At 32.5% G+C, this 17,407-nt stretch overlaps 1 protein-coding gene across 1 annotated transcript; it reads left to right on the top strand.

The window, feature by feature from the left end:
- The first annotated feature begins 13,031 nt into the window (after positions 1 to 13,031).
- LOC145316121 (uncharacterized) lies at positions 13,032 to 15,163 on the top strand. The gene is made up of 3 exons (XM_080156434.1): positions 13,032 to 13,162; positions 14,042 to 14,146; positions 14,418 to 15,163. The coding sequence occupies exons 1-3, from the start codon at positions 13,103 to 13,105 to the stop codon at positions 14,961 to 14,963; spliced, it is 711 nt and encodes a 236-aa protein (XP_080012560.1). The 5' UTR covers positions 13,032 to 13,102; the 3' UTR covers positions 14,964 to 15,163.
- Positions 15,164 to 17,407: the final 2,244 nt, after the last annotated feature.

The following is a 17,407-nucleotide window of genomic DNA, read 5'->3' as shown; positions in this document are numbered from 1 at the left end:
CTCCTGATTTTTTGGCTTATCATTCAAATTATTGAAATTTGAATAAATTCTGCAGATTCTGGTAAGTAATATGATATTTCATACTTGCCTACCTATGATATTCAGGGAGAGGGGGGGACATTGGACTTAAAATAGTATTCGTCCAAAAGTTTTATATACAATTTCTCTATTTCGTTAGCTAAAAAATCTTTGGGGACTTTTGATCACTCTTGATTAGATTGTAAAGACTTGCACCAATAAAATTAAACTTCAGATAGGTAACTTTTTGTGATTAAGGGGTGTACATAAATTTATCATCTTATGATCATCCATGAAGAGAATAGTTTTAAGCTAGTAAAAGTGACGGAAAAAAGGGAACAAATGGTACAATGTTTGGCCAAACTATTCCGAATAACGTGATATTAGAAGAGAAAATAGGACGTCTATCGGGATACTTTGGCCTAAAGTTTTATTTTATTTGTAATTTTACCAAGTTTGTATTAATGTATTTGTGTATGTTCAGAATGATCTCTATTATGGTTGTTCAAATGTTAGGGGGCTCTAAAAACAAACATATCTAACTCAACCTTAACCCTAAAAGAATAAAAAACAAACGTTTTTTAAATAAAGTCGGTTAAGGAAGCAAAGAATAATGAAACACTTTCTTAGAAGAGAAAACCAACCAATAATTTTACTCCAATGGCTATAATTTAAGTCTAAGTACTAGGGATGGGAGAGCGTTTTGACCGCTTCCCCCAACTCCTATATTAAGATCTTGATGGAGGACCAATCTGGGTTAATCTTTTTGGGGGATAAAAATTGAAATAAATGAAAAAAGCAAGCCCCGGTAAAATTGAAATCAAAATTAATGTTTTTTTTTTAATTTACACCCTGGTCCAATGTGCTTAAATATTCGTATGAGATTTCACAAAATTAAAATATTGCAATTTGTAGATTGAGGTTATCCACACTAAATTACAGTTTCTTGGTTAACAGGGAGAGAGAGAGAATAGTTGACACTAAAATAATTCTTTCTTCTATAAATATTTTTACCCTTCTATTATAATATTCAAGGACGTCCAAGCTTTTTGTTGGGGGGGGGGGGGGGCAAAATTCAAAATTTAAATTCAAACTGATTTTTCGTCAATTGTCAAATCCCTCTACCCTGCTTGGTTACTTATATAACAAAAATTTAGAATAACAAGACTGAAAAGACTGCCTAGTTGTTTTTATGATTTATGTGATGTAACTTAGAATCAATAACATAAATTTTTAGAGTGAGAGAGAGGAAGAAACGAAATATTGAATATTGATTTCCTTTTCGACTTTTGTTGTCATCTGTTATCTCCCTCCTGGGAAATTCGAAGAATACAACTAATAGGTTTGAATTTTTCAACGTTTCATATTGTACAATCTAATTAAAGGTTTGGCTCTTAGGGCACTCTAATAGCATGTACTTTTATTATGGAAGGGAAGTGGGTACTAATTTTACTCTTCAGAAATATAAAATTATCTTCAAAGCACCTCCGACAGACTGACGGATCAAAAAAATTATTGGGTGCTCATTGATCAGATGCATCTTCATTAAAAAAAAAATCGGCCAATGTCTATCTTAAACAGAAGCCTAGAAAAAGACATTTTTTGACTTTTTGAGTTTAAGAGTTGCTTAACCACTAAAATGAAGTAGAAACTTGTAACCAAATTAGGTTACAACCCGCACTTTCTTACCACAATGGTCTAACAGTGATTTCTAGTAGAATAGAAATTATTTTTATGTTCATTATGCAAAAAAATACAGTTTTGTTAAAGTCAGCATTTAGATTTAAAATTATTTTCTCTTCTTTTTTAACCCTTTCTTTTTAAAAGTAAAGCTTTTCATAATTAGGGTCTGTGCGTCCAACCGTACGTAACTGTTAGCTTTTTTCGTTCTTTAAGGCATGTTATAGAATTGTCGATTTTAAATATTGGATGATCATTCCTGTAACAATTATGTATGATTTTGAAATTAATTTTTTAGTAATTCTTTAATCGTTACCGGAAAGTCAGTACTTCCACTTAAAACATGCTGATTTTAAACTGATTTTTGACAACAGCTATTGTATGATATAATTATCCTATTTATCTGAGTTTTAGAAAATGCTTCCTAGGACAACAAGGTACAATATTTTAAGTTAACATTTCTTTAAATCTATCCAGTTTTAAAAATGTAAGCATGTTTTGTTTAATTTTATTGATATTTATTCCGCTTACTATGGTTTGATACTCTACAAGTATTTATGTTCGTTTGTTCTACTGTTTGATTTCAGAGCTGTGGTGGATAATGCCATCCTTGTTTTTATTTCATCATATACGTTCTATATACTTTGTTTTATGCCTTTTCGTTTTCTAATTGGACTAAATGTCAATCTTTCTAATATTGATAATTTTTTCATCTATAAATCGTTATTGTCATCTTTCTACATAAAAAAAATTATACTAATATTGATAAGACTTCCAGCATATAAATCGTTGGTTCATGGAAAGAAAACGAAGTAGCGGGTTTCGTCGTATTCTCACAATAGCTTTTGTTTGGTTATTTTAGTTTATGTTAATGATTGCCCCTGCAGAAATAGGAAATAGGCCAAGCAGAGGCTGGAAATAGGAGAAAAGCTATTGTAGAAATACGGCAAAACCTCTTACTTCGTGTTCTTTCCATAATCTAAATCTTTTGACTATAAAAATACCGACAAAAGACGATGAAAAGGAACAATGGCTAAAAAAATATGTATAAAAGTTTAATGATTCTGTCGGTTGTTAATTTGCAATGAAAAATTAAAATTTCAAATGCAATTGTTCTGTGTATGAACTATGAATACATAAATCACTATATTAATCAAGGCTCGGCAGCCGCAATTTCTGCAATATCTGCGGTTGGTAAAGCTGTGTCTGCGAAAAGGTGTGGATTTTAAAAAAAGAACTAGAACTAAGAAAGCAGCTTTTAGTGCCCATAAAAATGACGTCATACAATACAAATGACAAATTATTTTACCATTAGTTCAATTAAAGTGTATACTGGCCTCTCAATGGTCATTTATATTGTATGACGTCATTTTTTAAATGCACTCTTAGCTGCTTCATAACTAAGACAAACAAAAATCTAGGGTGCGGATTTTACCAAACATCTACTGCTGCAGCTTGTTTTAACATGGCGGCTGATAAGCATGTCAGCTATGGCGGCTATTAATACTCAAAAGATTGGATGCCAAACCCTGATGAATGCATTCCATATATGCATACCTAGAAATAAAAGGATAGGTAAAATGTTTGAAAAATAAATGTAGAAGTATAAATATATAATCCAGATAACTACCTGGATACAGTGTTTGGGTCCTTTTTTGTCTGCTAGCAAATTGTTTTCTCCTCTTTTGTAGCACTTGGCTGTGTTAATATTTCCGACGCTATTGGCTGATATTCAAATATCCAATTGTGAGTCGCCACGGGTTCCACGGAGTGGGGACATACAGTTATTAAGCCCCTTTCCCCCCTACTGTTTTACCTTAATGTTTAATATGCATTTTAAAACTCTATTTTTATTATTTGGGAATAATAATAAGAAAGCATTAATGTGACTGTGATTTAATTACACTTAATTACATTTACTAATAAATATATAAGATCATAATTTAAATAGCATAAAATAATTTGGGATCTCGGGAGATAAGTTAATGGAAGATTAATTAGTGTATATATATTCCCAAATACAATAAACAAAGTTACCCTTTTAATCATGGAAACTGCTAGTATTTGTTCAACCAAATCAAGATTAAAAAAGTCATCAAAGTTTTTATTTTAAGCCAACGAATAAGGAAACTTGTTTATCAACTTTGGGGACCAGTATAATTTACAGTCCAAATTTACAAATTCATATTTTCAGTTAGAATGACATTTCCTTTATATCAGCGTAGCTACTATACCTTTGCCAATTGCCGAACGTCCAAGACGTATTTGTCGTCAACTCAATCATTTCAGCTTTAATAAAAATTTACTGCAAAGAAACTAACAGTAGTAATAATATATATCAATAGCTGGTTCACCCCTACTATGTAGGAAAGCGAGATAGATAGATAGATGGAGTGAGGGAGGGTAATCAATAGCCTAAAACCATAACAATACATTTATACAGCTTCCCTGAAAAGTATTACACGATCAGACCAACCATATTCTTAATAAATCTTTTTTTTTTTAATTTGCAAATTGGAAATACATGAATTTATCAAATAAGACTTCATTAAATGCCGTATTAACTAAAATACATTTGTCTTAAACTTGCTGTCGCGCTACTCAAAGACATATTTGTCCTTGTTGATTCTATATTTGTAATGTATAGACATAGGATTATAGTAGTCGGGTAGCACAAACAATTCTATATCTCAAGAAAGATTTTTAAAAAGATAGAACTCAAAGGTGCCTTAAATAACTTTAAAGTAAATATCCAGGACTTGTATTTGTACCTTTTTTTACTTCCCACCCATATACAATTTCTAGGCTATTATAAGTATATTTATCGTATAATATTATGGACAGTCTTCCGGCCGCAATATGAATATGAATATTTTTTGGCCCTTGAATTTTCAGTATGGATCAGAACTGGTTTTAATTCCAGCGGAAATTAATCCTAATCTTAACCATACTGGAAACAACAACCAGCATTTTTGCACAGGGATCTTAAGGGAAAAGACAATGGCCGATAATGGTTGGAACGTTTGGACACTCAACTTAATGATCCAACCAATAAAAATTAATTGAAGTCCCCAAAGTTTTAAAGTCAACAAATGATAAAATACTTGTAAAACTTTGGGGACTAGTGTAATAAACAGACCATTGTCCCCTCTTTCTCTGATATTTACCTAATTATTGGTCGTATTTTAAAGAAATAATTTAAAATGGGGGGGGGGGGAAATAAAGTGGCACCATGCAATTCCCAAAGAAACTGGTTCCAAAAATAATGTCTAAGCTATAGAGGCTCGTGACAAAAGCTGAACTATTAATCATATTTATGGCACATTTTACAAATACCAGATCAAAACACAAATATGCCTAATCCTAATCTTTGACTGCCTTTAGCTTCTTCTTAGTAGCGAAGCTAAAATACAATTATAAAAGTCTGTCAGTCTGTCTGAATTTATTAAGAAAAAAATTATTTGTATTTGCAGGGGTTATTTTTCCTAGTAGGTTTTAACTACCCTCTCTAATTAAAGACAGTTAAGAAATTTCCTAGTTCGTATCTGAAGCTTCACTGTTTAGGAGGACCAAATAGAACCATCGGTTAGCAGAACTTTTTGTTTAGACATAAAAACATACAGTTACACAGAAATTAGACGGACATACAGACATCCCATTTTTATGTTTGTAAGGATATAATAATAGAGCACGTATTATTAAAATTTTATGCTTATTATAATGTCTTCTTATAAAAACAAGGATGACAACATCCATGAAAGCGAAGCACTGAAACGTCAGGACAAACGGACATTAACACTTATATAGTGTCAGAACTGAAAATCAGAATATAAATGTATAAGTGTCGAAGCAAAATTGTAAGCAAATTTGTTTAAAAAACTGCTTGATACAGGATAATGTTTATGGATATACTTACATTCTTAGGACTTGATTATTAAGTTGCTTCGCTTATTGCATTATACTTTGTTGTCCAGGAATCAACATACTAAAAATCAGATCAATCGAATGATTAGATCACATAAAAATTTGTTGTTAAAAAGTAAAAATATCAACACGTTTAAAATGGACTTACGGACATTCTTGTAATGATTATAGAGTTGCTACGCTTTCTAAATCGTACCTATCTACTACAGGAATCACCATGCAAAGTTTGAAATCGACAGGACAATTCTAACATGCCTAAATTTACGAAAAAAGCCATCCGTCTGTTACGGACGGACGGACCGACCCTAATTATAGGAAAGCTTCGCTTTTAAAAACACAGTACATTTATATACATATTTATCAATAAAAACCCTATAGCTGTTAAGAACTATGGATTTATATCATAGAAAGAGATGTTTTATTTGAAGAAATCTAATCTTCTGCCTCTTACTTTACATATAACTTTGTAAGGATGACGATTATCTATTTAACTTTAGGTCCAGCAACTAATTTTAATCTCCATTTTTAAGGTTAAGTACTATGAAACAGACAATGAATCCTTTGGTTGCATGGCAGTTGTCTGAATGCCCTAGCTTTGCATGGTAATGAGTTGTGCCTGTTTATGTATCAAGGCATTCATCCTTCTCTAACATGACTTAGCATCAGGTTCTCTTTTCAAGTTCTTTAATGTGACGCGGTGTTAACCAGTCTCGAACCCGACACCATCTTGGCAGCAAGCAAGCACATAACTTGTACAAATAAAATTTAAAAATAGTTTTCCTTCAGATTGCATATCCCTCCCTTTGTATAACCGTATAATACATATATATTTTGACCACAAGATTTGTAATTCAATCCTAAATGGTTGTTTCAAACATGAATAAACTTTTGGAGGTCTCCATTTTGAATTGAGTGTCTCCCAGCTGAATTTTTATGCCAGGGGGACATCAATCAAAATAAACAAGATTCCAATCACGAATACACAGGATAATATTTTAACATAAAAATATTATATCTTTAAATCAATGGGTCTAAACTCTATAAGAAAAAACATGAATTTGTCATTTGGGTTCGAATTATATCCAGTAGAAACTGAAAGTTAAACATCAAGTTGGTAATTTTCAACCTGGATAGATCTTTAAAGAACCAGTAACTGAACCAATTCTTACTTTATAAATAGCCATATTGACAAACGTCAGACAAAAAAAACCTTTTAATTGCGTATTTCTTTTCTGAAAGTGTTTAATTGTGTAGATATTGTAATACTACTGTCACGCGCTAGACTTAGCAGAAACCGCATCAATATTAATCTCTCCTTGGTTATGATGTTGTTTTGGCCCATTATATTCCCTACAACATACCTTCTCCCTGTTTTAACAGTGTGTGTGTGTGTGTGTGTGCGTGAGGGTGTGTTTAATCTATACATAAATATATGTTGTTTTAGGGATTTAAATAAATTCCTTAAAGCCTTCATAATTCAAAATATTTTTATAGGGCAAACAAAATTTGCTGTATTTTCTAAAATGAAATGTGTAATTATGTATTCCTTATAATTTAAAAGACGGAATGGCCCTGTTTGTTTGTTTGTACCAAAGAACCGATGTGGTTCTCATCCTGGGAAAGTTCATAACTACTTTGAGATCTCCCATAGAAAAAATTACCCTCACCCCCCCCCCCCCCAAAAAAAAAAAAAATATAGTAGTAATGTTGGTCCTTTATACTCAATTGTCCCTAGATGCTTCTATGGGCGAAGCCGCTAGTCTTAATACTTAATAGGTATGGGAGAGGGGGGTTGATATCTCAGCGAGGGATAACAACATTTGTGCATGTCTGTGCAAAAGATCTCGCTAACCGATAAACCGCTATAGTTCTCCTTTACAGTAAAGCATCGCCTAAAATTTTTCTTTTAAAACCAAAAAATTTGTTCGCGGAGGGTTGAGTTCCGCTTCCTCTCCTACCCCCCCCCCCCCCCTTAACTTTAGTATCCCAAGTCCTCTAGGGGCGTAGCCTTCATGGCAATTTTGAGTACAAAGAAGGGTGTATGGGTTTAAGTTTAGGGCTAAGCTCTAGCACGTAGTGAGAATCTGTCAATTAGGACAGATTTATACACTATCCAATGTCAACAATCACACAAAAATTCAAGGTGTATTTTAAAATAAAGAATTATCCAAGATAAAACTTACAGTACTCAAAAGAGTTTCAGTAAAAATAATTTGAAATAAATCAAAAACATCAAATTTTTGTTTTAAATTGTTAACCCTCTCAAGATTTCTCCTAGAGGCTAGGGATGCAGCTGCTATTGTTTAAATAAACCTATATATAGTAGGCTGATAGTAATCATTTGCCTCGTTTGGTCTTTTCTTTAGTACATTTCAATTTTCTAATTTTTATTGAGCTTTTGGAAAGATTAAAATTAATTTTGTTTGAAGCTAAAGATCTCGAAAAATGCTGGTTCGAATTGGTTGTACTTTTCATAAATGTCTTGGGATAGTTTTAGACTATTTTCTATACCAAAAAAATCCTACTCTAGAGGCTAGGGGCTATGATCAATAAACTTTTAACGAGTAATTTATAATGTTTGTTTTTTTAAGGCCAATTTACTTTCTTCATTGATTAAATTTGTTTTAAATTGACCTATCCCTGAAGAAATGAGTCTTGTTTGAAGGAATTTGAATCCTTGTTTTATAATTTGATTCTGGAACAAGTAAGTGCCACACCCTAGCTTAGACAGATCATAATAATTGATATATAAAATAATTCGTAATTTTAGCTAGCTACAAGTTTCAGTTTTATTAGTATACATTATAATCTGGTGTTTGATCTAAGTAATAATAAATCCATTTATCCAGTTCCCTATAAGTAACTATGGCTGACCAACGGACAAATCCCTAGTTATAGAGAAGCTTCGCTTTCAATAATGATGATATCAGCTAAAGTAAGAGGCAAGAAAACATCATTCATTTTAGGAAAGATTGATTTACTATTGGCCTGGGGCAAATCTTCATAACAGAGCTGTTGTGGGTTAACATATTATATATACTCAACAGAAACAGTGAGCAATTTCAGTGGATTATCAGTTGTGTGACATTCTTCGAATATATATTATAAATGTACAATATATCTATCTATTTATCGGTTTGTCTGTCTGTTTGTCTGTATATCTGTCTGAAGCGCTAGAAAGCTTCATTTGTGACGTCATAAAAATACGTCAATTTATTTTTAGGTGTTTCCTTTCCCACTTCTCATCTCATCCCCACTTTTTAGACGTATTTCATGACGTCACACATGATACTTTCTATTGCTTCTATCTGTCTGTCTATCTGTTTATCTATCTATCTATCTCTCTATTATGCATCTATATATATTTATCTGTAATTTATTGTGTAAAAACACTCACATAATTATTTAGAGACCCAAAATTCATGAAAAAAACAAAAGTAGAATAGTCACTTTAGTAATTAGTTATCAATCTATATACTTCACTAAAAGATACTTTTTAGTAAAAGATAAAGAGTAAATTCTTTAGTTAAAGAAATAAAGTGGCTTTTTATCGACATTTCATAATACAAAAGCTATGATAGAAAGAAGTGACATGAACCATAAAATACTTTTTTTCAGGTTGAATGGTTAGTCTAAATATTTATTAATATTGAACTTTTAGAGATTTTTTTGTAATACAAAATTTGTTTATAAAGGGATAGTCGTATGAAGGGCATTTCATGCGAAATGATTTCAATTATAAGTTTCAAGTATACCACCAAACCTATATCAATTTGTATAACAATAAATAACAAACTAGACATCACTAAATTAGTCGTCATGTTGTTTTTGTGAAAATAAAAATAAAAATAAAATACGATTTTTAAGTATTGATATTTTTAAAACTATATCGTAGAAAATTTAAATTCTTTTATATATAAGCCCTATAAATGTAGTTCAAACAATTAAAAATGCAAAAATATGCAGTTCACTAAATTCAAGTTTAAATGCATTTCGTGCAACTACCCCTTTAAATTTGATTATACTAGTGGTTGCGCCCCTAGCATATTGTTTAGGGGAGGGCAGTAATTGCCTAAAACAATCCCAATACTTAAATTTAGAATTAAAACATCCCAAAACTATCCCATGACCTATATAGAGCTTATCTAAAAATAGAAAAAGGAACAGAGTTTAGTAAGATCTTAACGGACACCTTACTTCTTTTTAAAAGTCCGTCCGTCCGTCCGAGCTTTTAAAAAAGCTTTCTTTTGGTAGTTCGTGGCTTATAAGCAATACTAGTTTACTGGCCCACAATCTTACATTTTACAATTTATGATTCTTATTAAAATAAACATTTATAAATTGTTTCATGAATTATAATTTAAGCAAGTATAATAAACATAATATACACAAACACACACACGCAGACAAAAAACGCACAGACCTACACAAACAAACACACCCCCACACTCGACATGCAAGTCTGCTAAAAATAGAGTTGTAAAAAGTAGCATATTAGTTTTTTATGTGTCTTAGAACTATATGTAAAATAAGCAAGTATAGCCAAGCAACAAATACCAATAACATTTATAGCAAGCCCAACAGCTTCACATTTTGTTGAACCTGAAGCTGTACGCAGCTTAAATCAACTGTTAGCAAGTATGCGGTTAGTATGTTTCGTAGACAGCACATAAAACAAGATATCTACACATCAAAATTTTTCATCATTATTTAAGCAAGAATGTTAAGTAGATCATATTATACAAATGTCTAAATGACCTGCAAAATGACTGGAACGATTGGATTCTCCTTTCACATAAGTTTTGCGTATCCATTGCTCCACATTATATGCCAAACAATACTATGGGCGCAGCCGCTGGTACCAAATCTTTAAAGTATATTTCTGCTAGTCTAGTTACACTATAACCTCTATTATTGTATGTTTGCATTTATCTGGGTTTCAATTACCAGACAGATAATCCCGCCATGGGTCTCAACATTTATAAAATTAGATTAATTACCACCAACACGACCTTACACTGATAACATTTAACCCTCACCTTGGGAGTAGCGCAGCGGATTTATAACTGAGGCATGTCCGTTCGTCCCTCCAGTAAAAGGGGTAGTTAAGAAAGTTTCATGGGTGTATATAAGATATATATGTGGATATATTGACAGGGAAAAATTTAGCTTTCCAATATGGACCTCATTTATTGGTCACTTATTGGTCAGTAGAAGAGGAAGTGGATGGGGTAAAGGGTGTGGATGGAGGGTATTTCAGCCAAATACACCAGAGAACATGAAAATCTGATGCAGCATCCAAGTAATAATATATTGATTGTTTCATGACACTTAAAAATATTTATTTCCACTATGAAACCATGAACAAGGTTTACAAACATTTCTGTAATAAAGATAAATAATGGTGGTTCCAAACGGTAATAGTAAATCAAATTAATATCTTTGTTGTATAAAAGTTACGGCTCAAAATATTATTTCAATTTACATTTTTTTAAAAGCGAAGCTTTTCTATAATTAGGGTCGGTCCGTCCGTCCGTCCGTAGCGGATAGCTTTTTTCGCTAATTTAGGCATGTTAGAATTGTCCTATTGATTTCAAATTTTGCATGGTGATTCCTGAAGTAGTTAGGTACGATTTAGAAAGCGTAACAACTCTATAATCATTACCAGAATGTTCGTACATCCATTTTAAACATGTTGATTTTTTTTACTTTTTTTACAACAAATTTTTATGTGATCTAATAATCCGATTGATCTGATTTTTGGTATACAGATTCCTTGGACAACAAAGTACAATATTATATGCGAGGCAACTCTATAATCAAGTCCTAAAAATGTAAGTATATTATTCTGTATCAAGCAGTTTTTCAACAATTTTACTAACAATATTGCTTCAACATTTATACATTTATATTCTGATTATTCAGTTCTGACACTATACAAGTGTTAGAGTCCGTTTGTCCTACCGTTTCAGTGCTTCGCTTTTACGGATGTTGTCATCCTTGTTAAAGTTAAATGTTTAGTACATTATTTGGTTACGTAAGGAATTTCTTAGACATCAATGTAGACCCATGAACCAATAGTAAAAGCCAAGAGAATTTTACTCGAACTCTGTCTCCACACAGCAAATATTTGTCCTTGCTTATGCTAAGTTATAATTCGAATATTTCTAGATCGGAGGTATGGCACCTGAATTAAAATATTTGACAAACCCCAAACTGTCCCAGTTTTGAGCAAGACGATTCCAGTTACGTCATATACGTTTCGGGAAAGAAAAAGGGAAGGGGGGAAGAAAATCTCTTCAAAAGAGATGGGAGAAAAGGGAAGAGATTTTCTTTCCCACTTCACTTTTTATATGACGTCACAGGAATCGTCTTGCTCAAAACTGGGACAGTTTGGGGTTCGTCAAAATATTTTACCATTACGTTACATGTCTGTAATAATTTTTATTATTGAGACAAATTTTTAAAGGAACTTATAGAGAAGCAATAAGAATATGTTGACAAATATTATTTGTGGATTTCTATCGCAAAATGGCCAAGCTAGCCGCAGGCAGCCACGGCTGACTCTGGTAAAACTTACTCGCAGACTTAAATTTTTAAAACATTACAGAGAGAATTGAAAATTTTAACTTTAATATTGCATAAAATCATAAAAATATGTAAGTAAAAACTATGACACGAAATGTTTTTTCCAGAATGGCAAAAAAACGATAAATATCCTCTGAAATATAGAATCGGTTCTCAGCCAAACTGATCAATCGTGTAAAGCATCGTATTTCCGACAATTTTCCACGAAAACTAAAATAAAAATCATAAGATTAATACAAGTTATTGTAATAATTTTACATTTTAATACATGAAGAAAGCTGTCTTTGAAGAACTATAAACTAAAAATGATAAAAAAGGCATTGTTTTATAATTCAATTATACTTTTAATTTTTTTTTAATATCCAATGTGAAAAAAATCTATTTAAATTTTTAACCTGTCAAAAAATTTGTTTTAAAACTACAAGTAAAATTTCTGAGCACAATTTTGAATAAAGAAGAAAATAAATTGTGCTGGATGTCAAATTATCCAAAATTCAACATCCCAAATTTGTTTCAATATTTTGCATTTTGGTGTGAAAGTTTAAATTTTGAGAGACCCGAAAATTTGACGAAACAATAAATTCAGTTAAAAACCATATTTGCGTCTCGAGGTTTTATCATGTGCGTGTGTGAGTGTGTGTGTGTGAGTGTGCGTGTATGTGTGTGTATTATTCACAATGGGCGTGGATTTTTTGGGTTTAACATACGCACCAACATCTGCATGGTATGGGCGGGGTACGAGAAGTGGGGGGTGGGGGGGGGGGGGCTCAAGATTTTCAGAGTCTCAGAGACGCCCCCCTCCAACCACCCCCCCTGCATGACGCAAACCCCGGCCACCAGAGCAACCACCCCGTGCGTCAGACACGAGAGTATATATGGATGGGAGTGAGCCATGATTCCTCAGTCTCTCACTGGATCCCTTCAAACAAACATACAGAAGATGGCATCAAAGGTGGCAAACACAATAATATCATTTATTAGACAAAATATGTGATTCAATACGCTTTTATATAACTTCAAGTGATTGAGAGAAAAAAAATCCTTCGGCAAAAACTGCGAAACAAACCAGTGAAGTCCAGTGAGTGGAAAATGTAAAAAAATAATAAAAGTTACCTACCCCAAATATTTGAAAAGTGATGGACTTTTAAACATCCCAATTAGAAAATAAATTTTCAATTCTAATTTTTTTTACAATTTCCACTTACTGTGACTTTATTAAGCTTGTTTTGTATTTTTTATTTATCCTTACAAGAAATCAAAACAGAAATTCTATCAAAAATGATTTTCACGTAATTTTGAAATTTTTTTAACAAACTCGTAAAAAGATTAAATATTCATAAAAAATGACAGCTAACTTAGCATTTTCTGCTTGAATAACCTTCATTATTATCTCATCAACAAATTAATTGCTATTTTCATTATCAGGGAATATTTCAATCAATTTCACGCCGTTTTACTTCAATAATTAACCCGCAATAAAAATATAGATAAAAAGATTTATCAAAAAAAATCTTTTGTTTAAGCAACAATTTGAGAATAGTTATTTTCTTATTAAATTTGATTATTAATAAATTACTATTAAGTTTCTGGCTGACTTTCTAACTGATTTTATTATAATTTGTCATGCCTTCTGGATATATAATTTCATTAAATCAATCATTTAGACAAAGTATATTAAAGTCTTATTTGCTTTTGATTGTAAAAATTTAAAAAATGCAAATAACCACTTTGTTCTGTCAAAAATAAATCAAGAACAAAATTAATGTCTGAAACTTTAGCAAAAAAACTTCGCCAAATTGTGTAAAAATAAACAAATTATTCTCTTGTTCAGGTTCTTTTCGCCGCCCTTGTTGGCGTAGCTTACTGTGCTGGCCCAGCTCCTGCTCCCTATGGACAATACGAGGATCCCTATCCCGCTGCCCCTGTCAACTACAACGTAAGTTCACCAGGGAGGATAGGACACTAGGCGTTACAATTTTCTCATTCCTAAATTTTTATTTGTAAAAATAAGTATTACTACTCCATACTTTTCTCTTCAATAAGATACGCTAAAAAAATAAATTCATAGTATTTTGCAATAAAAATTATTATAAATTCGTGACATGTTGTAAATTATTAATCTATAAATAACAATCAAACTCTTTTCTCACACAACAAGATATCCTTTTCTTAAAATAAAACCGCATAATGACAGAAATCTATTTCAGTACCAGTATGGAGTCAACGATCCTCATTACGGTCCCGTTTTCTCCCAGCAGGAGGAGAGGTCCGACTACAACACCGCTGGTGAGTACAGAGTGAACCTTCCTGATGGCAGAGTACAGATTGTTACCTACAGTGCTGGCCCTGACGGATATGTTGCCGATGTCAAGTACGAGGGAGAGCCCGTGTACCCCGAGACAAAGCCCTACGTCCCCGCCCCCGCTCCCGCCTACAAGGCCGCTCCCGCCCCCGCATATAAGGCCGCCCCTGCTCCCGCCTACAAGCCCGCTCCCGCCCCCGTGGCCTACAAGCCCGCCCCCGTTGTGTACAAGCCCGCTCCTAAGCCCGCCTACCACGCTGCCCCCGTCTACCACGCCGCCCCAGTGTACCACGCTGCCCCCGCCTACCACGCCGCCCCTGTCCCAGCCTACAAGCCCGCCAAGAAGTACGGATTCAGCATTGTCACCACTGCTGCCCCTGAGGCCAAGGCTGTTGAGGAGGTCGCCACTGAGGCCGCTACTGAGGCTGCCGTTGAGGCTGCTGAGGAGTAAACTGCCAGATGCAAATTTTTACCATTTTGTAGCTGGCGGGTAAAGCCCGCTCCAGTCCTCTAGTTTGCAATACCGGTTACCTTGACATAACATTATGATACCTAGTCAAAATCAACTATCTGATTATTTATTTATTTAATTTATTATCTTATTCTTATAGTTGTTAAATTCGGTTATCCACAATAAACAGTAAAAAGAAATTTGGATTTATTTTGTTTGCAATAGAATTTATAAAGAGCAAATGACAAAAATTGATACTACCTTCATTTAGCCAATGTTTTAAATCTAGATTTAAAACTATTTAAATTCTTGTTATCAAAATTTAAACGCTGACAGCCTTTGATTAAAAACTGTGTTTGGAGACTAAAATTGCCAGGCAGCCACATATATTATCATTTACTAAATACTCTGAACAGTTTGTTGACCAACCACACAATTAAAATTAATATTCTAACCCGCCCTCTAAACTGCCTCGCTACGGTAATTATCTTCCAACACAAAATTAAGTTCTCTGGTATCCTTAAATTGATAATTACTTTTTCTTCTTTGGATTAACATCTGCGAGATAGAAATATTTTACATATTTATTATATTTTTCAAAAGTTTATTTTACCCTTTTTATAGAAAAAAATCTAAAAATATCAATTGTTTTGAAATTGAAAATAATGACATATCAAAATGATTAAGATCTGATAAAAATAACAATGGCTTTTTTTCTTGTAAAAATTGAAGTACTATAGTCTATAAGTACAGATTATTGTAAGAAAATTTCCCCCGCGGGTCCAATCTTTTTTGGTTAACAGTTATCATACTTAGCGCCGTCGCCGCGACTTCTCATTGTTGTTGCAGCAGTTATGCCGCCGGTAGGGATGGGGGGGGGGGGGGGGGAGGGTATGTATTGTGCATCGGGGTGCGGGTCAAAGCTTTTATTCGTGTGTATTTATTATATAAGGGCTGGTTAATTGTATAGATCCACCGCACTGCGAGACAACGCCCTTATTAGTGGTTACACTAACTGAGATTTTTTACAAGAAAATTTGTATTCATAGTTGCGAAACAAAGAAGAAATTTTTTAGAAACTTTGTTATTTTGCAACATACAAAAATAAAATTATTTGTTTATACGCCCCGTGTCCATTTAGAACAAAAGATCCTATCACCTGCCAAATATAATTTTGGTTTCTGCTTCTGGAAAACTTCAGACTTATTAATACATAGTAGATCACTTATCCTACCATGGGTTTAAGCTATTTTATCCTGTTTATCAAATTATAGTTAAACCTTACTACATTGAAGAAAAAAAATTAATTAGGTCAAAATCTAAATATTGAATATTTCTAATCTAGCTATGCAAGAGGTTAGGGAAGAAGTAAAAATAGAATATTACTAAAATCTCTAAATCTTGGTGTTTGTATTTTTATTTAGTTAAGAGAGGGGTAGGTTTCTGGTAGAACTCGTAAAGGTGTGTGTTTTAAGGCTTAAAAATAGTAGTAGAACGATAATATTCACTAAATATATGTATTTCTTATTGAAAAGAACTATAGGCAAAAATTTTTTTTAAAAAGTTAATTTAAATTTTTATCGTTCTACTACTGTTTTTTACTTATAACACATAACCTTTACGGATTTTACCAGAAACCTACCCCTCTCTTTGTAAAACTTTTTGTAATTTTTTATTGTTAGCAAATAATCTGATCCTACAACATTTTTTGTCAAAACCAAAAGTAGAGCACCTAAAAAATAAATTAATAACATCCCAGTTTTTTCTAGTTCAACCATGATGAATGATTTATCCTATAATATAAAGCATTAAAGTTATTTTGTCTGTAGCTTAAGATTTCAATAACTACTGAACTGATTTTTAGGAAGGCTTGACATAGATCTCGGGATGGTTTTAGGCTAATTTATCTTTTGATTTTGATGGTTTTAGTATATTTTCTGCCCTCTTTCTTAACCCTTTAAACTTAGAGCCCCTAAATGCTAGGGACGTTGAGCGGATTAAATAAAAGTAGTCGCAAATTCAAAATAAATAAATTCAGTTAAAGGATATTTAAAATGAAAGAAGAATGACGCATGAATTAATTTTAATGTATTTTACAAATAGGCAACAAAAATGTTAAACATATTATGGTTTGCAAAGTCACCCTTACTCAATGTTAACAAGGCCGCACACGTCCAGAGATTCGTTTTGCACAATAATTTGTTGAAAGAATACAAATATCATTCAATAAACTATAGTATTACTGTTTGCAAATTTTTTTTTTACACAAATTGAAAATTGTGTAACAAAACTGTTTTAGATATTTAATTTAACTGTTATTTTAATAGACTCACTATTGCTAGCTTTTTGATGTTCTAACTTAGCTACTAGAAAAATTTTTGAAATTTGAAGAAAATCATTATAAAAAAAATTGTATTCAAACAAAATCAAATGAGAAAGAATAA

The sequence above is a fragment of the Acartia tonsa genome, chromosome 4 (assembly GCF_053477335.1).
Source record: "Acartia tonsa isolate MP-2025a chromosome 4, ASM5347733v1, whole genome shotgun sequence".
Taxonomy (NCBI): domain Eukaryota; kingdom Metazoa; phylum Arthropoda; class Copepoda; order Calanoida; family Acartiidae; genus Acartia; species Acartia tonsa.
Note: the sequence above shows the minus strand (reverse complement) of the source record. Positions and strands in the feature narration are given on the sequence as shown.